General features: G+C 42.7%; 1 protein-coding gene across 4 annotated transcripts in view; it reads left to right on the top strand.

Moving 5' to 3' along the window:
• RFX3 (regulatory factor X3) overlaps positions 1-26,532 on the top strand; it is a 128,730-nt gene that overhangs the window by 57,184 nt on the left and 45,014 nt on the right. For all 4 annotated transcript variants that reach the window (XM_035140656.3, XM_060268982.2, XM_088658853.1 and 1 more), the window contains exons 2-4: positions 7,670-7,794; positions 18,886-18,983; positions 22,304-22,562. In XM_035140656.3, coding sequence (XP_034996547.3) covers positions 7,678-7,794; positions 18,886-18,983; positions 22,304-22,562 — 474 coding nt within the window. In that variant the 5' untranslated portion in view covers positions 7,670-7,677. The remainder of the gene's footprint in view (positions 1-7,669; positions 7,795-18,885; positions 18,984-22,303; positions 22,563-26,532) is intronic.

The raw sequence follows: 26,532 nt of genomic DNA, 5'->3' as shown, positions 1-26,532 counted from the left end.
CTTATCTCCTAGCAGGGTGGATTTGATTTAAATCAATCTGATTTAAATCACGATTTAAATCACGATTTAAATCACTAGTCAGTAAGGCTTGATTTAAATCATAGTTTTCTACATAAAGACTAATTCTTGCTGGTATAACTTTAATATGCAAGTAGATGAAGATTTTTAGAATAACAACTTTTCATATTAGTTTTTTTATCCCCAGTTTAATGGGTTATTCATATTTGGACAACTTTACTGTTGTACTTAGGAAGGAGAAAAATAATCATTACCTTAATAATAACAATTTAAATAGATTTATTCAACTGAAACAATAACATTACAGCATATGTTATTTGCTTAAACAAACATCCATGTTTGTTAACTAATTTGGCTAAACAAAAACAATATATATATATTTTAAGAAACTTAGACTCTCAGCCCAGCTTACACATGAAAAACGTAAATACTGTCCACTCCAAACAATCAGAAAAATATTGTTTCTATTCTATTCACTGAACTTCTTGAAACTTAGCACTGAAGGGGTTGTTTCTGTATTTATAGGTTTGTAGAACAATAGGATTAAGGTCTTTTTCTCAACTCTGTTCATGTTATAACATTTTTGCTGTGAAGAAGAGGCATGTGATCTCTGTTGAGTCAAATTCAGTTTTGAGAACTGCAAAAGTAAACCAAGCATCTGTGATAATATCCTGTAGGCAGAGATACTGCCCAATAATCTTACAAAAACCTCTGGAAGAGCATGACATTGTGAATGGATTAATGGAATTTATTTACCCAAAAAATTAAACATATACAACCTTATTCTACATAATTAAAAAACTAATCTTTATTTCATGATGGAATAACCTTTGGATGGTAATATATTTTCCCCAAAAAGCATTTTATTTTAAAAAATCCAATTTAAATCAAAAAAATCGATTTAAATCAAAAAAATCCGATTTAAATCAAAAAAATCCGATTTAAATCAAAAAAATCCGATTTTTTTGATTTTTTTAAAAAAATCATTGATTTTTATCCACCCTGTCTCCTAGGACAGCTCCCAGTGGCTTCAAATAGCTGTTAAACAGCATGGGACACAACACAGGACAGCTCTCATGGTTCCAAACATTAGGAGTGGAGTTACTGAAGTACTGTGCCCCCATTTGTCAACATCCTGAGCCTCTCCAGAAGGATGTTGTAGGCAATAGTTGTGGTCAAAAACCACTGAGAAGTCGAGGATAGCAAGCAAGAACAGACTCCTCCTGTTTCTCTCCTGACAAGTGCCATGAACCAGGGTGACCAAGGCTGTTTCAGTGGCATGGCCAGCCCTGAAGTCATACTTAAATGCCAATTCTTTTTTACCCAGAGTATCACCAAGTACCTCCCCCTAAAAAACTTCAGGGGAGGACCTGAGAAACAATGAAGACTAAACATGCTAAGTGACCATGGAATAAAGGGGAAACATGAAAGTGGGTGAGAGGGAAGGTAGAATGGAGTATCCTGGAAAAGCTGTGTCTGGCTGGCTGAAATACCAGAAAGGAGCACTGCACATTTTAACACAATTGCAGGTCTTGCTTGTGTTATTTCTATGGTAATAGGGCAGCTTAGGGAGTTGGTGGAGCTGAGATCTAAACCACTGAGCCTCTTGGGCAGGGATAGGCAACCTAAGGCCCATGGGCCGGATGCGGCCCAATTGCCTTCTAAATCCGGCCTGCGGACGGTCCAGGAATCAGCATGTTTTTACATGAGTAGAATCTTGAGAGTCCCATGGACTGCAAGAAGATCAGACCTATCCATTCCGAAGGAAATCAGCCCTGAGTGCTCCCTGGAAGGACAGATCGTGAAGCTGAGGCTCCAAGACTTTGGCCACCTCATGAGAAGAGAAGACTCCCTAGAAAAGACCCTGATGTTGGGGGAAAGATTGAGGGCACTAGGAGAAGGGGACGACAGAGGACGAGACAGCGGGATGGTGTTCTTGAGGCTACCAACATGAGGGAGGCAGTGGAAGACAGCAGGGCCTGGCGTGCTCTGGTCCAGGGGGTCATGAAGAGTCGGACACAACTAAACGACTCAACAACAACAACAATACAGAAAAGCATACTCTCCATCCCAACCCCAACCCCACCATTTAAGTTGAATAAGAGTATCTGAAGTCAGTGAGTAGGAGGGGCTACACCTGGAGGGCTACAGGTTTCCTGTTCCTGCTTTAGTACCCCTTTCATCAGTGCTGCGCTACTCCTTCCTTTAAAACATGAAGACGCTCCTCTCTCTCTCTCATAATATAATCAGAATTTTTAAAAATTAAGCTTGCAGGTTAAAGAATATTCTAAATCTGTGTCTGTACAGCAATTCTGCAAAAAGAAATATTTTGATCCCTTTTCCTAGGATGGGGAATTCAAAATATTATAAAACCGTTCTCTAATGGGCTTGGTTGGAAGGGACATGAAGTCGCCGCCTTGCTGAAGTGAAGCAGGGCTGTTGTTGTCTGATCAGTGCCTGGATCCAGGGAGACAGTTTGGGGCTGCCATGTATGCTGCCTTGGTTTACATGACAGAAGGAAAGTGGGATAGATTTGTCATAATTTAAATAATGTGCTTTCTGCTGTTTCTGTTGTATACTGAATTACCTAATTTGTGTTTTAGCACACACTGTAGTTTAATTGTTCTTTATTTTGATCTCTGTTAGCATTTCATTTAAAACAATTTTTAAAAGAACTAGATTTCAAATAACCTTATGCAGGACAAGTGAGTATAAAATATCTTTTCTGTTGAAAGGAGTTATTCAGGCAGCTTCTCATGTTACCAGTACACAGCCAATTACTAATTGCCAGTATTAATTACTACTATCTCTTTTTGTAGAAGGATAAAGTCTACACAATTACTATTCTCCTTTTTAACTCTAAAAATAACTTGAGCACAAGTACTTAAAGGAAATCTTTGCAATTTAAAAACATAATTTGAATGCAGTTTTCTAAGTGTGTGGATGTATTTAACTTTATTTCCCCCCCCCCCACTATACAAGGGAACAACCCATGGGTGTAGCAGGGAGGGGCAGCTGCTCCCTCGTTGTTGTTTAGTCGTTTAGTCATGTCCAACTCTTCGTGACCCCATGGACCAATGGACCATAGCAACCTCTTTTGTTGACCCACCAGCATTATGCTTTCCATTTTTAAGTTCAGAATAGAGTAGTTGGTTTGGAAGATGATCATCAGGCATCCGCACAACATGACCGGTCCAACAAAGTTGAGGCTGAAGAATCATTGCTTCCACACAGGCGATCTTTGCTTCTTCCAGTACACTGGCATTAGTTCGCCTGTCTTCCCAAGTGATACGTAAAATTTTTTGGAGACACTGTTGATGGAGTCTTTTGAGGACTTGGAGATGGCCTGGTGTCTTGAAAGTAAATTACAGGCATGTATGTTTTTGTACTGAATTGTACTGAATTAAGAACGTGTGACATCATTTAGTGTAGACATTAAAGTAGATGCAGTGTAACAAGATTTTGCAAACTGTAGTGTTTAGAATAGCAAATTAGTTGCTGATGAAAGTGCTTGCTAAAAATAGTTACTATTAAGATGGCATATTTGCACTGTGTGATTTGCTAGGTAATTGATGGATCAGATTGTTAAACCATTCATTCTGGTATGCACAGCACAGAAGACAGAAGGATCCCTACTGTGCATCTAGAGCGTATTAAATAACCCTGAGCAACTTTTGCAAGGAACATTGGGGGAAGATAAATTTTGTATTAAAAGCTGTGTTCTAAACACTCTTTCTTAAATTGAAGAAATGCTAATCTTGTCACAATCAGCAGCTGGGTTACTGCAATATTATTTTCCTCTCTTAGAGGTTAATTAGGCTTCTTTCAAAATGTGCCCTATTTATCTGTAGATTCACATGATTCAGCTAGTGCTGGTTGTACAAAGCAGACCCGTTAACAGGCGGGTGTGTCCAACTGCTTAATTAGCCAGAATAAAAAGGTCCTTTGTCAAACAAGCATCTGTTGTTGGTGACACACCTGACAGTCACATTAGGCAAGGGTGGCTAGACGGAAGTTGGACCCATCTCTTCTTCCGTCATATACAGTTCATTTCCATAGGGGGAGGGTTCTTATGAGGCACCAGAGGGCTAGCTAGCTGTTCAGAAGAGATTAATCTGACTGCCTTTGTTGTGTGATAAGCAAATCACTTGAAAAGAGCACTGTAAAAGTACTATACAGTACTACAATTACTTTGAAGCACGGCATCTCAGTATCCGTTGGTGGATCAAGCAGGTACTGTATATGGAAAATGTTGAGCATGCCACATTCTGCCTTCTACAGTATTACTAGCACACAGAATGTTTTAACAATCATTGTGATGCACACAAAAATAAAGGTTGCCATGTTAGATCCAGAGAAACACGCACTGAAAGATTATGGTACCTTTCTGCTCCTCCTCCCCCCCCAACACTCCTGGGCCCTTCTTCAGCCTCTTCTGGAGGCCAAGGATGGTGACCCTGCCAAATGAGGTGGGCTGCAACATAGGGGCTAAGCAGAAGGAGGACTTGCTGGAAATTGGGCACCTTCCACTCATGAAAATTGCCTCCACCTGATTTTTAGCAATCCCCCTCCTCTGTAGCATCCTATACAAAACCCACCCTTTTCAGTAGGTCCCCCAATCCTTAGCAAAGGCTTTTTGCCAGGCTAAGGTAGCTACCTTAAAGGGACACAGGTGGTGCTGTGGGTTAAACCACAGAGCCTAGGGCTTGCCGATCAGAAGGTCGGCAGTTCAAATCCCTGCGACGGGGTGAGCTCCCGTTGCTCGGTCCCAGCTTCTGCCAACCTAGCAGTTTGAAAGCACCTCAAAGTGGAAGTAGATAAATACCGGTAGGTACCGCTCCAAGCGGGAAGGTAAACAGCATTTCCGTGTGCTGCTCTGGTTCGCCAGAAGCGGCTTTGTCATGCTGGCCACATGACCTGGAAGCTACGCCGGCTCCCTCAGCCAATAATGCGAGATGAGCGCCACAACCCCAGAGTCGGTCACGACTGGACCTAATGGTCAGGGCTCCCTTTACCTTTATCTTTAAGGAAGCTACCAAGAAGAAGAAGAACTTTCCATCCATCCCCATCCACTGATGTTTGTCTGAATCATATTGCTTTAAAGAAGATCAGTTCATCAAAACAACAGAAAGTGCATGTTGCTATTAGAGTTAAATTTTGTGTTTTAATAAGAAATAGCAAGAAAGATTTATGTTTTAGTGTTTTAATGTACTAAAGAAGCCTTCAGAACTATCAAACAGTTAAATTACTATTCAAAATGTAACTTTTTTGTTACTACAGTCAGTCATTTACTTAATTAAACTCAGTCATTCATGTCATAACTTTTATTTTTCTTGCTGAAAATGTACAAATTAGAGAAATATGCCTGTATTCATATTGTCCCTGTGCCATCCTTGGCTGGGAGTGAGGTGAAGAATTCCTGTAAACTCCTCATTACTTTTATTTTGGTCTCAGTTTTTAGTCGTGAGTGCCCCTGTGAGCCACCCAACTGTTAAATACTGAGCTATGAACGCTTCTGTGACACCATAGACCATGGTATCCTTCTGGACCATCTAGGGAGGGGAGTTGGGAGCCCTGTTAGGCAATGGTTCTGCTTCTTCCTCCTGGGTCATGTCCAGAAAATGGTGTTGGGCGGTGAGTGTTATAGAGTGCCTCTGGGCTCTGGGCTCTGTCCTCTCCCCCATGCTGTTCAATGTCTATATGAAGCCACCGGGAGAGATCACCAGGGGGGTTGGGCTGGGTGTTCACCAGGATCCCTACTTCTTCTTTAAATGGGAACCAGCAGTGAAGGTCCTGTGTGAGTGTCTGGAGACGCTTGGAGGAGGAATGGAGGTTAGCGGATTGAGGTTGAATCCTGACAAGACCGAAGGGCTGTTTCTGGGGGACGGGGTGGGCAGGTGTCCTGAATGGGGAGTGTGTTCCATACTTTAACTGTGTCTTAGATGAAGGAGTTCTTTCTTTTTCCAACATTCAGCTTCATTGGATGTCCCCAAATTCTAGTGTCATGAGAGGGGGAGAAAAGCTTACCTCTCCTTTCTTCACACCATGCATTGCTTGATATACCTCTTATCATCTCCACTCCCAAATACACATCTAAACTCAAAAGCCCCCCAATGTTCTAACCTTTCCTCTTAGGGGAATTGCTCCAATCCTCTGATAATTTTTGTTGCCCTTTTCTGAACCATTTTGAGCTCTACAATATCCTTTTTGAGGCGAGGGGACCAGCAATGCACGCAGTGCTCCAAGTGCAGCATTGCCATATATTTATATAACAGTATTATTTTCAGTTCCTTTCGTAATGATCCCTCGTATGGAATTCGCCTTTTTCACAGCTGGCACACTTCGGGTTGATATTTTCATGGAGCTATGCCAGTGATGGGCAAACTTTTGAGCTTGGAGTGTCAAAATTCACCAAAAAAACCGAGCATAACTCAGGTGGTGTGTCACTTCAAGAAAAAAACCATAATTTCGCGATATTTATAGTTTAAATGACAAAAATGTATAATTGTAATGTATAACTGTATTTAATAAACCAAAAACTAATTATTTAACCAAACCAAATCAAAAACCCCTTATTTATCACAAAGTGCCCAGAGTTGTTTAGCTTTTGGGGGGAGCTGCTGACCAAAGTCTTGGAGGTTTTTTGGGGGGGGTGCCCCAAAGCTGCTGTGCTTTGGGGGGGGGGGAGAGAGAACAGAAATAAATGACGAATAATACCTTCGCTGGAACTAACACGCAGCACCGACATAGTCTGCCAAAGCGCCAAAAAACCCTGCACAGAACAGGTTAAAAAACGAACGCTGTTACACCCAATCATAGTCTGCCAAAGCGCCAGAAAAAACAGCACAGAAAGGGTTAAAAACCAATCTCTGGCTACCAGGAACAACAACAACAAAAAGGATCCGGGTTTTAACAGCGGAGACAAGCTGTAGCAGAGACAAGCTGTAGGAGGAGTGGGAGAACAAATGGGGGGGGGACAACAACAGCGCGAATGGGCTGATGGGGCGCATGCCAGCAGTGAGGGCTCTGCGTGTCATGTCTGACACACGTGTCATAGGTTCGCCATCACTGAGCTATGCACTACAAACCCAAGATCTTATTCCCAGTCAGTAACTGCCAGTTCAGACCCCATGAATGTTTTTGTGGAATATAGGGTTTTGTTGTTGTTGTTGTTTGTTGTTGTTGTTGTTGTTTGTTTTGGCCCAGCGTGCATCACTTCACATTTGCTGATGCTGAATTGCATTTGCCATTTTGCTGCACATTCACGCAGTTTGGAGAGATCCTTTTGGAGCTCCTTGCAATCGCTTTTTGTTTTAACCACTCTGAACAATTTGGTATCATAGTTTGGTATTCAGATCACACTCGATCATTAAGGAACAAGTTTAAAAGCCCAGGTTCAAATATGTGTCCTTGGGAGGGTCCCTGTTGTACATTTCCCCATTATTCATCCCTTTTGTTTCTTCACCAGTTACTGCTCTATAGTCGGACCTCTTCTCTTCTTCCACATCTGATAAGCTTCCTCAGGAGTCTGGGTGCAGTTCTCACCAGAGGAGGAAGATGCTGGATTATTAAGGGAACGTGGCCATTTGAAGTGGCCAGTTGTTAAAAGAGAGCACAACCCTTAACCTGCTTATTTTTCAATTTCATGCAGAAACGACAATGCAGACATCAGAGACTGGTTCGGACACAGGTTCGACAGTGACTTTACAGACTTCTGTAGCTGGCCAAGCAGCCGTGCCCACCCAGGTGGTACAGCAATTACCAGTGCAACAACAGGTAAAGTGCTTGCTTGTCAGATGTGGATGAAACATGGAAAACAAGTCATTTTCATGCAAAGCCAAAGTAGTCTCTCATATCACCAGAAAAATTCTGTGTTTCAGTTTTACTCCAGCTCAAATGGCCCCCTAATAGCCTTGATTCAGGGCGTTGCTGCACCTCTTCTCCCCTCATCCAGGCTGCTCCCTCCCCAAAGGCAGCCTCCCCACTGGCCTCCTGTCTTCAATTGCAGTCATGGAGTCCAAGTGCAGGATTAGAACCATCTGTGTTTATCACAGCTCTGTATGGAGCTCTAAAGGGAGATTCATAATTAGTATGTAAATGGTGTTAGCTTCATACAAGGCTGGGTGGGTCAAGGGTTGAAGGAAAATCTTTTTAAAAATGCACCCTAATTGGCCCCAGCTTCTCCAATGTTGGTTCATTCGCAAAATATGTAGAATGAAGAAGGGAGGGACTTTGTTCCCTTACAGTATTCTAATACAGTATTCTATCTGAAGAAGTGTGCATGCACATGAAAGCTCATACCAATGACAAACTTAGTTGGTCTCTAAGGTGCTACTGGAAGGATTTTTTTAATTATAGTATTCTAATCCGTGTGTACTAAATCTCATTGTGACATAAAAAGTGGGGCTTCATTGATTTACTGTATTGTATGTTTGTGGAATGTTGTATGGGAAATGCAAAAGGTTTATGTTTAGTATAGGAGACCAAAAAAGGCAAAGAAATGAATGAAAATAAGTGGGATGGCTTGTGGATAATAATAATAATAAATTTATTTTTTATTATTTATACCCCGCCCATCTGGCTGGGTTTCCCCAGCCACTCTGGGCTGCTCCCAGCAGAAATATTAAAATACAATAATTTATTAAACATTAAAAGCTTCCCTAAACAGGGCTGCCTTCAGATGTCCTCTAAAAGTCTGGGAGTTATTTTTCTCTTTGACATCTGGTGGGAGGGCGTTCCACAGGGCGGGTGCCACTACCGAGAAGGCCCTCTGCCTGATTCCCTGTAACTTGGCTCCTCGCAGCAAGGGAACCGCCAGAAGGCCCTCGGCACTGGACCTCAGTGTCCGGGCAGAATGATGTAGGTGGAGACGCTCCTTCAGGTATACTGGGCCAAGGCCGTTTAGGGCTTTAACGGTCAGCACCAACACTTTGAATTGTGCTCAGAAACGTGCTGGGAGCCAATGTAGGTCTTTTAAGAGTGGTGTTATGTGGTCTCGGCAGCTGCTCCCAGTCACCAGTTTACCTGCCGCATTCTGGATTAATTGTAGCTTTCGGGTCACCTTCAAAGGTAGCCCCACGTTGAGTGCATTGCAGTAGTCCAAGCGAGAAATAACTAGAGCATGCACCACTCTGGCAAAGCAGTCCGCGGGCAGGTAGGGTCTCAGCCTGCGTACCAGATGGAGCTGATAAACAGCTGCACAGTTACCCCATTCAGGACCAGGGAGTCCTCCACACCTGCCCGCCTCCTGTCCCCCACAAACAGTACTTCTGTCTTGTCAGGATTCAACCTCAATCTGTTAGCTGCCATTCAACCTCCAACCGCCTCCAGTCACTCACACAGGACCTTCACCGCTTTCACTGGTTCTGATTTGAAAGAGAGGTAGAGCTGGATATCATCAGCATACTGATGGACACCCAGCCCAAACCCCCTGATGATCTCTCCCAGCGGCTGCATATAGATGTTAATAAGCATGGGGGAGAGGACATAACCCTGAGGCACCCCACAAGTGATAGCCCAGGGGTCTGAGCACTCATCCCCCACCACCCCTTTCTGCACACGGCCCAGGAGGAAGGAGCGGAACCACTGTATGATAGTGCCCCCAACTCCCAACCCCTCTAAATGGTCCAGAAGGATGTTATGGTTGATGGTGTCAAAAGCCGCTGAGAGATCACTAGAACTAGGAAACAGCTCTCACCTTTGTCCCTAGCCCACCGGAGATCATCAACCAGTGCGACCAAGGCAGTTTCAGTCCCATGATGAGGCCTGAATCCCGACTGGAAGGGATCTAAATGGTGGACTCCACCTTAAAAAAATCATTTTATCTTGTCTTTATGAAGCTTCTCTGAAGGTCTTTCTCGGGTGATCTTGGACTCTGGTTCACTTAACAAAAATCAATAAATCCTCTCTGCTGGAGGGATGTGGGAATCTGGGAACCTTTTTCCATGCTAGGTAGAATACCAGGGTCTTTGATACCATTTCTAAAATAATTGAACTACTTCATTTGCCAAATCCAGCTTCAGCATGCTTTCATTGAACATAGATTATGACCTCATTATTTGACATAAAGATTTAGGGGTTTCTACCCCCATTGATAACTCCACGTTTGGTGAAAGCTTCTGTTTGGCAGTCTCAGGCTGAGGTCCCCTTTGCGGGATGTGGCTGCCTCAGTGCGACTCACCAGTCTTAGAAAGGGGGGCAGAAGGTATTACAAAGAGAAATTTGGTCTCCTGTCTTTTCGTATGTAATGGGGAAGATGATAACAATTCTCACCCAGCAACTACTACGATTTGTCTTATATTAACCATCAATACCTTAAGAATATGCATGAAATGACACTACATGCTCAATGTAATGTTAGCTGTGGAGATTGTATTACGTAACTAGACTTGTTCCCAGTTTTTGTTGTTAACAGTTTTATTATTCTCTATATGTTTTTGCTACTTGAAAAATACAGTATTTAGTCTGCTTTATTTGAAAGTGCTATAATTAAAATTTCAAATTGAATTTATAAATCTGAATGCATCGAGCTGGTTTAGCTTCTCTCAGTCTTCTGTATGAAAAGCATATTGTCTGGAGCAATACTATCCCTTGTATAATGCTTCGCTTTTGTCATTCAAGGTGGCTTTTAATTTTGCGCTGAATGTTTTTATCCACTTTTGATGTTGTTGACAAACATTGAATAGCAGCATGCTGTATAAATTGATGTTCCATTTGTTCCTGTGAGGCAGCAGATTTTACAGAAGCATGTAATTTGTTTCGGTATGCCTTTCTTCTGCAAATGACAATGAAAATAATGACTAATAAAATACAGTGTTTTGAGAGGCGTTGCTTCAAGTACCACATTGCAATCTCTTTTGCCACATCTGCTCTCACTGCCCTTGAGCTGTTGCTATTCCACTGGATATCTCCGTGCACAAAGGAAACTCTTCCAATTGTGTGTTGCATCTTTCCTTACTCTCTTGGAAATCAGCTAGAGGGTCAGACTTGAAAAGTTGAATGGTGTGCTGACCTTGGTCACCAACTTACATTCTGATATTCCAGTCTTTTCGTTTTGGTTCATTTGTTCACCACTTTCTATAACCTCATGGAAACGGCTTGTGGTTGTTAAACGGGAGTCTAAGACTGAAATGCAGATTAGTTTCCTAAGTGTGCTGGATCCCTAATTCTGATCTCTCCATTTAAAAAAGAGGTTGAATTGGGATGTGTGCCACATCTTTCCTGGCCTTGAAAATGGGTGCAGGAGCTTTGTTGTCGTTTAGTCTTGTCCGACTCTTTGTGACCCCATGGACCATAGCACTCCAGGCACTCCTGTCTTGCACTGCCAGGAGCTTTAACTTGAAACATAGAATTGTGTCCTGCACATGTTTATCAGTGTCTAATACAGGCATCCTCAACCTCGGCCCCTCCAGATGTTTTTGGCCTACAACTCCCATGATCCCTAGCTAGCAGGACCAGTGGTCAGGGATGCTGGGAATTGTAGTCTCTAAACATCTGGAGGGCCGAGGTTGAGGAAGCCTGCTCTTCAAGGCAGATGTCCCATGAGAATGTATTTTGCATTTTCTTTTCCCCATCCTTTGAAAACATATGAAAACTATGCTGGTATTCAGACTTGAATCATGTAGATGCCCAATTTACTTTTTCTGTCTCAATGTTCAACAGAGTTTCGGCATTACTTTTCTAGCCAAGTGGAGAGTGCTCCTCCAAATGGAGTTTCTTTAGAAAATAAAGAACCAGGGGAGAGGAACTAAAGATTTACCTGCAACACTTCTGACCTTCAGGGACGCTTCTCATATAATACAGGAAGCAACCTGCTTGACCCTCTTCTGTTGGGGGGGGGCATCAGTGGGGAGAACAGTCACTTTCAGTTTTTGGCACTGGTGTTTCTTGCTCTGTTCAGTTTTCTTGTTTGAAGGGCTGTCTTTTCTTTCGTTTCTCCTCTGCTGTCTTCCATTTGTTGGCTTGCTGCTTTTGAAAACCTGGTGACATTTTTGTCTTAATCAGAGCCCCCCCTGCTCAGTTTTTAATTCCCATTCTACTCTCATTTCTATTCCATGTAGGTTTTTCTGCGTTGCATCTTCTTGTAGGGGTTCTTTGAACTGTCATTTGGTGTTCAATAAATCTGCAGTTTTTAGGATCTTTTTCTTTCAAAACATGTTTCTTTTTGCTGGAAAGAAAGAAGATCACTTGGTTGTCTTCTTTGGAAACAGTTCCTCCTGCTGCTCTTTCTTTTGGTATTTCTTTTTGACATTCTGCTTTCCCTGACGACTGTGGTGGTGAGGTTGATCTTATTCTTTCATTATCTTGCCAGTCTTCTAGTGCTCACTTTTCCATTGTAAATTCAGGTTATTTGTCTGTCCTTGCTGCTGTTTACTGTACCATTGGATGTCTTCCTTTTTTGCTTTTGGGTTTTGACCTTAAATGGCATAGGAAGCTGCATTATACTGATTCTGACCCCTAGTCCATCCAAAGGTGCCAACAAGATTGTTTGGGCCTTGTAAACTGTGTGTTGACTGGTTTTCCTGCTGCACTTGCAACACACACACACACACACACACACACACACACACACACACACATTTGCATAAGATTTGCACACTGTTTATGTTCTACTAGTTAGGAGTGCCTGGCTGTGCCCAGGAATTTGAAGAAATGGGTTTTTAGATGGATAGTATTTCTGTGAGTTTTAGGGCTATGTGCTCTCACACACTATGCCAAGGCTCCAACCTAACCCAGGAAATGCTTGACATGCCCCCAATTGGGGGAGATGCTAATGTTTAATTGTGGTTTATTTGGTCCGCCATATTGATTCAACATGGCATCTAGCATCCAAAAGTAGATGAAGACCACCTCATGAACCTTCCTGCAGACTTGGGCAACTATATCTTCAGAACCATCCATGTTGGTGCAGATGGCCTATGATGCCAAATTTGTCAAAATCACACCAAATGGGGTAGCAGTATCTTCATGGGGGGGGGGGGAGAGGAATCAATGCAGTTTGGACCAGTCACACCAAAAATCAGGCAAAGGCATACCAAACCTCATGTTTCAGTCCACCATCTTGGTTCAGAATGGGGCAGCAGGTGGCCCAGTGTTGATGAAAATCCATGCTCCTGTGTCAGAAATCCTGGTGCCGAGTTTGACAACAATATCTTGAGAGGCATCCGATTCATAGAGAACACACAGACAAATCAATTCCAAAAAGAAATAGTAGATGCAATTTTGTACCCTCTTTTGTAGATGGGAGTGGAGAGCTCAAAAATGAATTGAACCCCACAAACAAGTAATAAGATGTATTGACACTTAGACTGACAATAGGTGAAGCTTTCTATGTAATTGTATTTCTCTGCAATAAAAGTCTTGTCCTGCTTAATTTCTGCCTTCCACACAAAACATTTTGGCAGTTTGATAATAGATTTTAAAGTAAAAATATTTAAAATGGCCACCTGTAGCAAAATAAATGTAATGTAAAGTGTGGGGAGCTAAGGGTCTCCCACCAAACTACCCACCACCACCCCAACCAAATCAGGAGCATAGTTGGCCCGTCTCCTGCATTAGTCAGCCAGCAAGAGGTGAGGCCAGGATGATCTTGCCCCAGGCCATGCAGTCTGCCATCTTCCTTTATAGGGTTCTTTTATAGCAGGCATGTCCAACAGGTAGATTGTGATCTACTGGTAGATCACAGGGTGTTCCTGGTAGATCCTGGTTGATCTTTGCCCCCCCCCCAGCGATCTTACAAGAAAGAAGATTCCACCTCAACATTAGGAAGAACTTCCTGACAGTAAGAGCTGTTCAGCAGTGGAATTTGCTACCAAGGGGTGTGGTGGAGTCTCCTTCTTTGGAGGTCTTTAAGCAGAGGCTTGATAGGCATATGTCAAGAATGCTTTGATGGTGTTTCCTGCTTGGCAGGGGGGTTGGACTGGAAGGCCCTTGTGGTCTCTTCCAACTCTATGATTCTATGATTCCTTAGTAGAAGCAAAAAGAAAAAGAGCAGCAAAACAACAACCTTGGCTTCCTACTAAAGCTAAACAACTCTTGCTTCCCAAGAAAGCTCAAAAACTTTGGGTAGATCACTGCTAGATTTTTTTATGACAATGGGTAGATCACTGCCAGTTTTTTAATACTGTGAGTAGATCACAGTCTATTGGGAGTTGGACGTCCCTGTTTTATAGGGTTATCCATGTTTTGTGCTGAAAAAGTAGGCTTATACTCGAGCATATATGGATTTATCTCCTTGACATCTGATGGGAGGGCATTCCACAGGGTGGAACTACCAAGAAGGCCCTCTGTCTGGTTCCCTGTAACTTCACTTCTCACAATGAGGGAACCACCATTATACAATTCTTGTTTTAGAAAATAATCCTAGCATGGCGAGTTCTCTTAAATCAGGTCTCTTGTTGATATGTAAGTCTAGAGAGAATAAGTTTGGGGTTTTGTAAAAAAATCCTTAGGATATTAGTACTGTAATTCCATTTTGTCTTTTTTCACAAATCTGTTAAAGGCTCACTCTTTTCCCATTTACTGATTAACAGATTTTTATATTGAAATTGCCCATACAGTCTTGCCGTTTATAGACACGTAAACAGAAATCACACCTGTTCAACTCCTTTCATATATTGAGATCTTGTGCATTGTACAGGCAAGTTGGAGATGGAAAATCTTACATTTTTAAGTGTGGCTTGGTTAACTTAAAATCTGTTGATGAGTCACTGGGTTTAATGCAGTCTGAATTGGGAACTACAACAACAAATATATTCATGCCTCCTTAAATTACAGCTGCACACATTCACCCGCACTTACAAATGCACAAATTCCCTCACTCTCAGTAGCTACTAGTCCCAACAACCCCTAGGTACATATGTTGTATATATTGTTTATTGTATGAAGCATACACAATTAGGGGTGTATGAGAGGCTGAACGTATGATATTCATAGGGTTTATGCCTTTGAGAGTTATATCCCCTGGGTGTGCGACGGGGTAGAGAAGAGATAGTTTATACCCTGGATGGGGTACAATGGCCAAAGAATAAATCACAATTTTTTTTTTTGCTTAAGTGGGTGGTGGGCTTATTTACAGTGAGCCTTCTGTGATCTGACTATTGTGGATTGATGATGGCCTGGCCTGGTGGAGAGATAAATTGTCTACATAAATTGTATCCATGATGTGTCTTGGGGAAATGAGATTGTGGAGGTGGATGTTGGATGACCGATCTCAGTGTTGAGCGAGAGGAAGAAGTTGCCTTCTGGTTGCCCTCCGTCTCCTGCTGCCTCTCCTGCTCTGGGAACTCTTCCCGACTCCTACTGGCTGCTTGCCCTCGTCTGAGATGGGGAGGGCAAAAGCCTTGGTACTCTCCCCCCATTGACTTGTGCCCTTGCCAAGTTGTAAGTCTTAGGTGACCTAGACGGGGAGGAGGTCATCACAGATGCCTTAGTTGAGATTCCTGCATTGCAGGTGGTTGGACTAGGTGACCCTCAAGCTCCCTTCCAACTCTACAAATCAGGATTTCATGAAATCAGCCCCAGCTGGAATGAAGTAGTCAAAGCACCTTATAGTTTCCAGAAGCTCAAAACAGCAAGAACGAAAATGGCCTGGTGTTTTTAAAAAGCACATTGTGACAATTATTAAATCCTCACATACTGTAGGTTTGTAAGCAGATTCAAAATGGAAAGACTTCACAGTTGAGAATAAGAGAAATCAATTAATATAATTGCACAGAAGTCATTCTCTACAAGATGTGGGTTAGTGGACGACAAGGCCTCAGTTTTTCACTAAAAGTATATGATTTGTTTTTAAAGTGAAGGTATTTGTATTGATTCAAATGAAGAATTTGTACTGATGGCTTTTCAAAGATTTATGTGAATAGCAAAAAATAGAGAAGATATTTAATTTGCTGGTTATAGCTTTACACAGTAGCAGAGGCATCTAATTGAAAAGCACTTAAGGACTAGAATATATTTTATCCTCTCTCAATGTGTGGATAAACAGTACCCCCTGCTAGTACCCAAAGTAGTGTGAGTAATAGACTGCTGGCAGCTCTGCTTCATATTTACTCATTCGATTATCTTCGAGGATAACATCTGAAGATCCACAAATAAATCTATAGAATGTATAAATATGGACATGAATTCCAGGGTAATTTTGTTGGAAAACAGATATCATGCAGCAGAGCGGTCAGGATAAAATATAGTATAAGCTGCATTTTTGTTGTGTTTTCAGGAGTTCAGAATCCAGTTGACAGAAAATAGCATGAATTTGTCCAGACAGCTGCAGTGCTCCTGGAGGAAATAGACAATTATTAAAAGGCAAAATTTGCTGACAGAATTAAGTTCCAAGTTGCAGCAAACCATGTTTAGGGAAGTATGACTGTTGTTTGACACAAACCATGCTATGCAATAGGCTGGCAAAGGAGAATTGGAAAACAAGTTGTATGAGGTCTGAATAGAAAACCCATAGTCCCTTGTTTTGCTTCCAGAGGCCATTGCACCCAGGGACAAGATTATTGAGCAGGGAAGTAGCTATAAACCATGGTTTGCATGATTGTGTCAGCACTTAAAATATTGCAGTGTTAGACATACGAATGAGTGTCGGCCTCAGCAGTGCTTTTGCTGGTGGTACTCAGTGGTACTCAGTGGCACACAGTCCCACCACTGCCACCCCCCAGAGACGTTCAGCTGCATGGGGAGCCATGGCATGAACAAACGGGAGCACCCACGCCCCACTCCCCAAGGGGTGCCAGAATGGGGGGTGCAGCTTGTGATGTGCTTCCCCCGCGTGCCCTGGGCTCAGCTGCTGGCTGGGTGCCCCCTGGACACCTCGCTGGCAGTGCTCACGGTGGTTGTTGCAGGGCAGGGGGAGAAGCTGCCGGTGAGTACCGTCACCACCCCCCCAAATAGAACTGGGCCTCAGCTTCACCCTCTCTGTTATTGTACTGTCCTGCTCTTCCATCAGGGCCTGAGGAGGAGAGGGGAAGGTTTCACGGATTAACAGCAGTCTGGGGTTGCATCTGAATCATAAACTGGGGTCATCCTATGATTTATTGCAACAAGCCACCTTCATAAACCACAGTCTGCAGACTAACCACGCCTTGCATGCCTTCACGTTTCCTGCTGAATTGTGTTTTTGTCAAAAAGGCAAACAAAATTCTTTGAGCTCCTTGGAGCCATAATGGAAGCTGAGAGGAGAGAGATACATGAGCCCAAGGCTTGACAGCAAGCTGAGAGGAGAGAGATACATGAGCCCAAGGCTTGACAGCACTCATTCAAATAATGATGATAATATTAATAATAATAATAATAATAATAATAATAATAATAATAATAATAATAATAATAATAATTTATTTATACCCCGCCCATCTGGCTGGGTTTCCCCAGCCACTCTGGGCGGATTCCAACAGAAAAATGAAATAGAATAATCTATTAAACATTAAAAGCCTCCCTAAACAGGGCTGCCTTCAGATGTCTTCTAAAAATCTGGTAGCTGTTTTTGACATCTGATGGGAGGGCATTCCACAGGGCGGGTGCCACCACCGAGAAGGCCCTCTGCCTAGTTACCTGCAACTTGGCTTCTTGCAACGAGGGAGCCGCCAGAAGGCCCTTGGTACTGGACCTCAGTGTCCGGGCAGAACGATGGGGGTGGAGACGCTCCTTCAGGTATACTGGACCGAGGCCATTTAGGGCTTTAAATGTCAGCACCAACACTTTGAACTGTGCTCGGAAATGTACTGGGAGCCAATGTAGATCTTTCAAGACCGGTGTTATGTGGTCTAGGTGGCCGCTCCCAGTCACCAGTCTAGCTGCCGCATTCTGGATTAGTTGTAGTTTCCGGGTCACCTTCAAAGGTAGCCCAATGTAGAGCTCAAACGCCCTGATGATCTCTCCCAGCGGCTGCATGTAGATGTTAAAAAGCATGGGGGAGAGGACAGAGCCCTGAGGCACCCCACAAGTGAGAGCCCAGGGGTCCGAACACTCATCCCCCACCACCACTTTCTGAACGCGGCCTAGGAGGAAGGAGCGGAACCACTGTATTACAGTGCCCCCAGCTCCCAACCCCTCTAGACGGTCCAGAAGGATGTTATGGTTGATGGTGTCAAAAGCCGCTGAGAGATCCAGCAGAACTAGGAAACAGCTCTTCCCTTTGTCCCAAGCCCGCCGGAGATCATCGACCAGTGCGACCAAGGCAGTTTCAGTCCCATGATGAGGCCTGAATCCCGACTGGAAGGGATCCAAATTTTCTGCTTCTTCCAGGCGTGCCTGGACTTGTTCAGCAATAAACCTTAGTTCATTGTTCTGTCCAAGCACAGCCTATAGTTTGGGTTTGAATTATTATTTTAGCACAAACCATGGTTTGTCATAGCATCTGAACAGTGCACAGTATTTTTCCCCCTTCATTAAAAAAAAATTAGCCATGAAACTAACATTGCTAAGTCACTTTTTGATAATTCAAGTATATTTACAGAACAAGATTAAAGCTCTTCTAAAATATTATGTTGTTATGTTATGTTATGTTGCGTTGCGTTATGTGGATACCTGCTGAAAAGTGACTTTTTGATGTTTTATATTTTACTGTTTTATATATGTTGTGAGTCGCCCAGAGTGGCTGGGGGAACCCAGTCAGGTTCCAAGAGAAGCATATACAAAGAATACTACTAGAACTTCATTATACAAATAATAAAATTGTACAGATAAATAAGGCAAGCGTGCCTTGGGGAGCTTGTCCGTAGTCATCCGACTGTGGGTTTGTTTTGTAATCTGTTTAAGAAGCTTCACTGTTGGTCTATTGCTCACTAATAATTAGCACCAGTAGAGATTAGGTGCCGAATGGCCGAGAGGGAAATGTATCTCATCCTGTGACTGGTTTCTCTGCAGGTTCAGCAAGTGCAAACGGTGCAACAGGTCCAGCATGTCTACCCAACGCAGGTGCAGTACGTGGAGGGAAGTGACACCGTCTACACCAACGGAGCTATGTAAGTCCTTCACCTTGGACATCCCACTCATACATGCAGATCTTCTCCATGCAGGCTGCACATAGGACCCAAGATGGGAAAACATATGAAACCGCCCTCACCAATTGTGAATGATGGATTCATTCTGGGTTTGTTTTGTTTTGTTTTTTCAGCTCCATCACGGTTAACTCCTGGTGGTAGCTAATGATCTTGAGGGGTGGGGTTCTTTCTTTGCCACATGAAATAGGTGAAGCCCATGTTGAGATAAAAACCATGGTTGCCATTTTCCTTTTCAGTAGACACAGGAAGCATAAATAAGCTAATGCCACAAATAAGCTGAACAGTTCTGATTATGGGAGTGTGTGATAATTACACAGTCTTGGGAGTATGTGATAATTACAGAGTCTAGGAATTTTGAAAGGAGAGAGAGAGGGAGGGAGGGAGGGAGGGAGGAGAGAGAGAGAGAGAGAGAGAGAGAGAGAGAGAGAGAGAGAGAGAGAGAGAGAGAGAGAGAGAGAGAGCGCAGTGTCCTTAAAGTGGTGCATACGTCATTACAATACCGGGTCATAAATAAAACTGCCTTATGGTAGAGAATCTCTGCTGTGCTCATATGGAAATTTTCAGTGAGGCAGAAGCAGCATTCTAGTCCGTATATTATGCACATCACAGATCTGTGAGTTTTCAGACGGTTGATCTATGAGTAGTGAAGTACAAAGAGTACACTTTTAAGTGGATGACTCGAGGTTGTATTGCCTGTTCTCTACCACTATAATGTACTTCTCATGGATGAATGTGACCATTATATGCCACCTGCAGTGTGCAGACAGAAAGAGATCAGTTTAGTGATAGTGCCTGAATTTTTATAATTATCATTTTGAGTGGAAGAGTAATCAAGTTTACTACTTCAGTTTTATGTTGTTAGATATCTCTAATTAATTATAGGTCTCTAGTATTGTGACTCTTATGTTCCTTATTTCTCATATATCCAGCCTTCTAGATGCCTTTGTTCATGCCCTGTGTTGCAAAAGCTGTTTCCTAAGGGCAGAATTAGACACTTGCCTGGCTTGCACATTACCGTGAACATGCAAGCAGGCAGGCTCTGGGAGAGGGGAATGTGGCCGCATTGCCCCTTGGTTCTGCTGCTGCTGCTGTGCTGAGTCAAGCCATGTCATCTAAGCCCAAGGCCGTGGTTTACCTCTCTCTAAGCTAGGGACCCAGGTGGCGCTGTGGTTAAACCACTGAGCCTAGGGCTTGCTGATCAGAAGGTCGGCGATTCGAATCCCTGTGACGGGGTGAGCTCCCGTTGCTTGGTCCCAGCTCCTGCCAACCTAGCAGTTCGAAAGCACGTCAAAATGCAAGTAGATAAATAGGAACCGCTACAGCGGGAAGGTAAACGGCGTTTCCATGTGCTGCTCTGGTTTGCCAGAAGCGGCTTTGTCATGCTGGCCACATGACCTGGAAGCTATACGCCGGCTCCCTCAGCCAATAATGCGAGATGAGCGCGCAACCCCAGAGTCGGTCACGACTGGACCTAATGGTCAGGGGTCCCTTTACCTTTACCCTAAGCTAGCTCCCAGCTGCAATCACAGTTTGTCCTATGGTTTGGGCAACACACTAAATCAAACCACCCGCAGAATAACTGGGGAGGAGCAAGGGGGCTGCCATTTCCCTTGGAGAACTTGCACCCTCCTGCATTTGTACGAAGCCCTGGTTTGGGCTAGTTAGTGTGATGTGTGAACCAGATGCGGTGCTGCCAAAAATGGAAGCCCAGGGCCATCTTAGCATTCTTCCTCTCCTCTCCATAAGAATTCCAAATATATTGCCTCCAAATTACATTGTGGTTAATGTTTTCAACATCTCTGCTTTGCAGGAAGAAATCATTTTAAAACCTATAAAAACTTGTGTTTGTTCTCATAAATATTGATGGGTGTAAGCAGCTTTCTTAATTTTTAGCTAAGAAATCTTGTCTACTTTCCCCACAGTAATTTTAGCTAATATGATTAAATGCATTAATGTTATTAAATTCTATTACTATCACTACATACTGTTGAAATAACAATCATAAAGGAACCCTATGCAAATAGATGGTAAAGTTAAACACTACAGCGGTATGAACAGGTGTTTGAATCGAGGTTCTTCTGTGCGTTCAGATTTTTATAGCAATTAGGCTGCCTGTAAGGAAATAACACTTAACTGAGTAGAAAATAATTAATTGAAAGGAAAATCCTTTTCTTGATGGAGTGAAAAGCACCTGTAAAACAGTACTAAACCTAAGAGCAACTTTTGCATGGAAAGATCAGTGTGCTCCAGGTAAGCGAAGCCTATTGAATGAGCAGATGAAAGAAAATTTAGGGTCACATTCAGCTCAGGTACATGCTGAGGCAAGATGAGGTGGCAGAAGTACTAATTTATAAAAGGTGACAGATCATTGTCATGACATTTCCATAGAACTAATAGAGTCAGCTGGGAATAAATCAATGTGTGGGAGTGTGCCATGTGCACACCACCTTTGAAACTTCAGAAAATATAAAAGATTTACCCTTTCAATGCCATTCTCTTTCATCAGAATTACTACTACCTGACTTCTTTCCCACAGGGAAATGTCAGAAAGACACAAATCATCTTGAGCACATGAAAATGGTAACTGGTGTGGGACTAGATGATCCTGTGGGTCCCTTCCAACTCTTGTGATTTTATGTTTGTGTCCACAGGGACACACACACACACACAGCCTCGTTCCTGTATACATCACTTGTGCTTTCCGTTGGACATGCTGGTATCTGGAGAATCTGCTTTTGTTTCTTTTTAAAGTTATTGTATAGCGCTCGTGGTTTCACACAGAAGTTTGAATACATATGGGCAAACATGGCAACACACTCTCAGCATCTAAGCTGAACCATTTTTTTCCGCCTGTAAGTGTGTGTCATCTTTCTACTGTGAATTAATATTTTGTATTCTGAGCTCAAAAGTACTTGGAGTTGACATCACTAAGAATGAGCATTTGAAACAGATGGACTCAGTAGTTACACGCTTGTTGTGTTTTCTCTTAGCTTCAGGGTGTGTCATCTCCGCTTCTAAACATTGGGAATAACAGTTTGCTGTGTTGCTACTTTTGTAGTAAATAGTTGGTAGTTTTTTTTCCAGGAAAAGAGAATTCATCTTAGATTATAAGCTAATAAATTTTAAAGACTTTGTGCAATAGAAAATGCTGTTAGAAATGATAAATAATATTTAGCTCGATGTGAGCCACTGTGGACTTAACTCCGTGGTGAAACAGTTGTCTTCCTCTAGTAAAAGGATGCATATAAACAATTTTGTCTTTTCTCTCTTTTCCCCTGAAGACGAACAACCACGTATCCTTACACAGAAACTCAGATGTACAGCCAAAACACTGGAGGGAATTACTTTGATACCCAAGGCAGTTCTGCACAGGTGACTACTGTGGTCTCTTCTCATAGTATGGTGGGCACTGGAGGCATTCAGATGGGCGTCACGGGAGGACAGCTCATCAGCAGCACGGGAGGAACCTACCTGATTGGCAACTCCATGGAGAACTCTGGCCATTCCGTGACGCACACCACGCGCGCCTCCCCAGCCACAGTAAGTAGCCCAGGCACTTCGCTCTCTCTTCAGCTACGTCTTTCCTGCATGTTTGTTTTCAGGAGCAGAAATTCCAGGTTTGCTTAATGGAGGCACGGGCTACCTGGCCCTGTTGCCATGCAACCTCTATTCAAGGACATTGAAATGAACAAAAGCTTCACAGCAATGGGTCACAGGGGGCTTGGCCCCAAATCATTGACGCCCACCATGCAAAAAAAAGAAAGGGAAAAGTATAAGTCTCATTCTCTTCCATGGTTTTACTCAGATCTATTGAGAGGCGGCTTTCTCTCAAACCCATGTTCAGTATATTTGCTTTGTGGGGAAATAAAATTGCGAAAATTTAGTTAAATATAAGGAGAGTATCACAGCTTCTTTCACTGCATTCTTTTCCGCTCTGGATTTCATGTCTCCTGTCTGGGTCACTCTAGGTAGTTCTCCATGTGGTTGTCCTTCATGTTTTAGCTTTCTTGATCTTGATAGCAGCTTCAGTCACAGTTGTAGTTTCCATGTGAGCAGGCATTTGACTGCAGAGATTAGCAACTGCATGTAAAGTTGCTAAATGGCAGGTGGATGCAAATGAACTCAATGTTTGAGAACTTTTTATTCCTTAAAACAACCAACCCTATTCCTGGTTAATATAAATTGTAGCAGTAAGTGATAGTTTGTTTTAATCATGCTTTGTTGAATAGTCCAGGGTCCAGCTTACTGATATTCAGACCAACCATGGCTTGTTTTGTCTAGTGTTGGCGTGCTCTTCCTTCAGCTCCTCTGCAAATACCCTGCTTCTACACTGACTAGCAAGGCATCACCAGCTGCCTTACCATTGGCTGGTTGCAGAAACTGGGAAGTGAACATAAACACTCGCCTTGGAGATCTTTGGCCTCTCCAGAAAGCTCCTCAGCAATAGAGCATTCTTCTTCCACAATCCTTTTGAAGAAAAAGTCCTTTCCCTCTGAAAGTCTTCTGCTTGCACCCCCATTATGTAGTTTGCTGCCAGGCGAGGCTGTCTTTTGCTCCTCTCAGCGGTGATTGTTCAGTGGGGAAGGGAGACATTAAACTTCTCAGTTTCACATTCCCCTGACAGCCTCCTGCCCACGCACAACTTGGGTGATCCAGGTTTCAACAAACCATGATGAGTGATCTTAGTCAGCTTAAGCCATACAAACAAACCAGTTTTGAGCTTCACAAACCATGGTTTAACATTGCATCTGTACAAGGCCATTATGTTATGAGAATCTGTGGTGTTCTAGGTGTTATTGAGCTCATATCAGCTCCAGCCAGCATGGCTAATGGTCGGGAGTGATGGGAGTTGTGGTCCTGAAATGTCTGGAGGACTGCGCAAAATGGAGGAGAGCATACAAATAAAATAGACCTGCTTGTAGTAGCTGTTAAAATACAGAGGCAGTGGAGAAAGGAGGAAAAAAACCCAAAATAAACAACATTGTGAGATTAATGAGAGAAATATTAAACATTGGGAATGAAACCCAGAAAGCCTTGTAGGGAACGAAGGTTTCTGAGGTTCCTTTTCTACTCTCTCTGCCTTGCGAGAAAAGCCACTCTGTAAAGTCAGTGGATCTTGTAGATTAGCATTCAAGAGAACTTAAGTTTGAAGAGGAAATCTCATAAGGCATTGTGTAGTTATGTCAAGTTCAGATTATAATGTATAGGGATTTTTGGATGCAGACTACGAAAAGCAAGTTTAAAAAAAGGAAATTACATACATTTAAAATATTGACCCCTTGATTTAGAAGGTTCACCAACCATGAATACCGTATATTGAAAATCAGATTAATTTTTTTTAAAAAAATAAACCCTTTAGGGTTTTTTAAAAATAGTTTATTACATAATACATATAAATTGTAGATACATTGCACTTCCTCTTTACAGCTAAAAACTTTTATTTAAAAATACTTCTCAGTTGTTTTTTTAAATAAATCTTGAATTGTAGGAATTGTACAGCATACTTTTCATCTGCTGATGCCATACACAGCACTATCCATAATTGTTGCATGTACCATCTGTTTTGGCAGATTAAAAAGAGAGATTTTAAAAAACCGAAGAGCTTGAAAGAGAAACTTTCAAGCAGCTTGTGTGCTTTTTAATATTATGACTAATTGGTGTTAAAATAGCAAAAGACAAAAAAGTGGCTGGTAAATTCAAATTTTATATTTGTTCTGTAATGTGAAATACTGCCCCTATTTTGAACTGCATAATTACTGTATTCTTCCTCATTATTTTTGCAACTGCAACCCCCCCCCAAAAAAACCCCCAATGATGTAGTACGGTAGAAAATAAGCTGTTTCACGATTCCAGAAGTTCTTTGCGTATCTTGTTCTAACGATATGCCATGGAAGCTTACTCTGCTAAGTGTTTTATAATGGTTAAGTCTTTTATAATGCATTTACAAGAAAAAGAAATCCACCAAGCTCTCTGTATGCCAGTTTCACCAACTACTTGATGACATCAGTATTATATTTGGAGATTGATGACAGTATTTCTGTCACCTCTCACAAGTTCATTTTTTGAAAATCCCAATGTGAAATAGTTACAGAATGGGAAAAGCTGTTGATTTATACATAGAAATGAGTGACAATGAATATGAAAGACAAGGCTTATGTTGAAATCAGATGTTTGGATTCATTGATATTATGATAGTTTTTTATTTCATTTTGTCACTGTGAACCAGATTAGAATTGTATTTACTTTAGAAAGGACGGATTTGTCTTGAGTTAGTTCTCAGCGTTGTATTTCAGCATTGCTAAATGGTGTTAAAAGTACAATATGCAGGTTACAGGGGTGTGGCACGGGGGGGGGCTGCCGGGGTGATGGCCCTGGGATGCACTGCTCACCCCACCCTGCCAGCTCTGCATGGCTTTGTGAGGCTGAGTTCTGAGTTTCGCCAATCTAATAATTCAGATCCGATCCCAGCCTCGTGAAGTGGAGCAGGGCTGGCAGGGTGGTGTGAGAAGGCTGGGATGATCCAAGGGCCGTGTCGGTTGGCCTGCTCCCCTCAATAGGCAGGTAGCTGGCACAGCACAGTCCCGCTTGGCTCTGGGGTGTGTGGCGCTCTGACAGTAGCCAGGACTAGGTTGGTAAGGCAGGCTCCATTCACCCTCTGAGCCCTACCGCCTCTTGATGTGTGCTGCTGGTAAACCACGCTATGCCACTGGCGGGTTACACAAGATTTTTCATTGGTGCTTAATTCAAGAATGCTATCCTGAATAAACAGACCTTGATTTATCTAGGCAGAGGATTTCAAATTATAAGTAAGATTCCCCTGTTCACTTTGGTCCCTCTCCAAATCAATGTGAGCTGGCAATGAACGTTTCACTTCATTTGCCTACCTGAGATAGTGATAGTGATATTGAGTGGTAACAGCCCACTGATGGAAGGGAATCCATTTGGCCACACACACACACCCCTCTGGGGAGACTGGGGGACTTGGAGCAGATTGGACTGGACAGATTTAGAGAATGCCTGGGCCACAGCAGGGCAGAGGGCGACTGCAGACATTTGCCTCACTTCCTGTTCTGCAGAGAGATTCTCATCCATCACTTGTCACCCAGGGATCACCCATTGAAAACAGGCCGGACGGGAGCCCATATTTATGAAGGTGGGCTTCTAAAATAAGTTCAGCTCCCTTCTCTGCTGATTACGTTTGATCACAAAAACTAATCAAGGAGTCAAGTAAGACATTGATACATCCGGAGTAACTCTGTTTACTATTTTGAGAATTCTGTGTGAATATTGACACAAGCTGATATTTTACTAAGAGTCTTTTATATATTGGTGTTTTGGAAAGATTCTACATTGTATAAACCAGTGCTGAATCAGTATTTGTGTCATTTTTATTGCCAGGGTTTGACAAAACTGATGTTGGTAGCCCACCCTGTTTTCACCCTGGATAGGGTCTTCTTACATTAGGCAGACAACTCTCTTCACTGTCCACTTCGTGGCTGATAGGGAGTGA

The sequence above is a fragment of the Zootoca vivipara genome, chromosome 15 (assembly GCF_965207765.1).
Source record: "Zootoca vivipara chromosome 15, rZooViv2.hap1.1, whole genome shotgun sequence".
Taxonomy (NCBI): Eukaryota; Metazoa; Chordata; class Lepidosauria; order Squamata; family Lacertidae; genus Zootoca; species Zootoca vivipara.
This window is presented reverse-complemented; position numbering and strand designations above follow the sequence as displayed.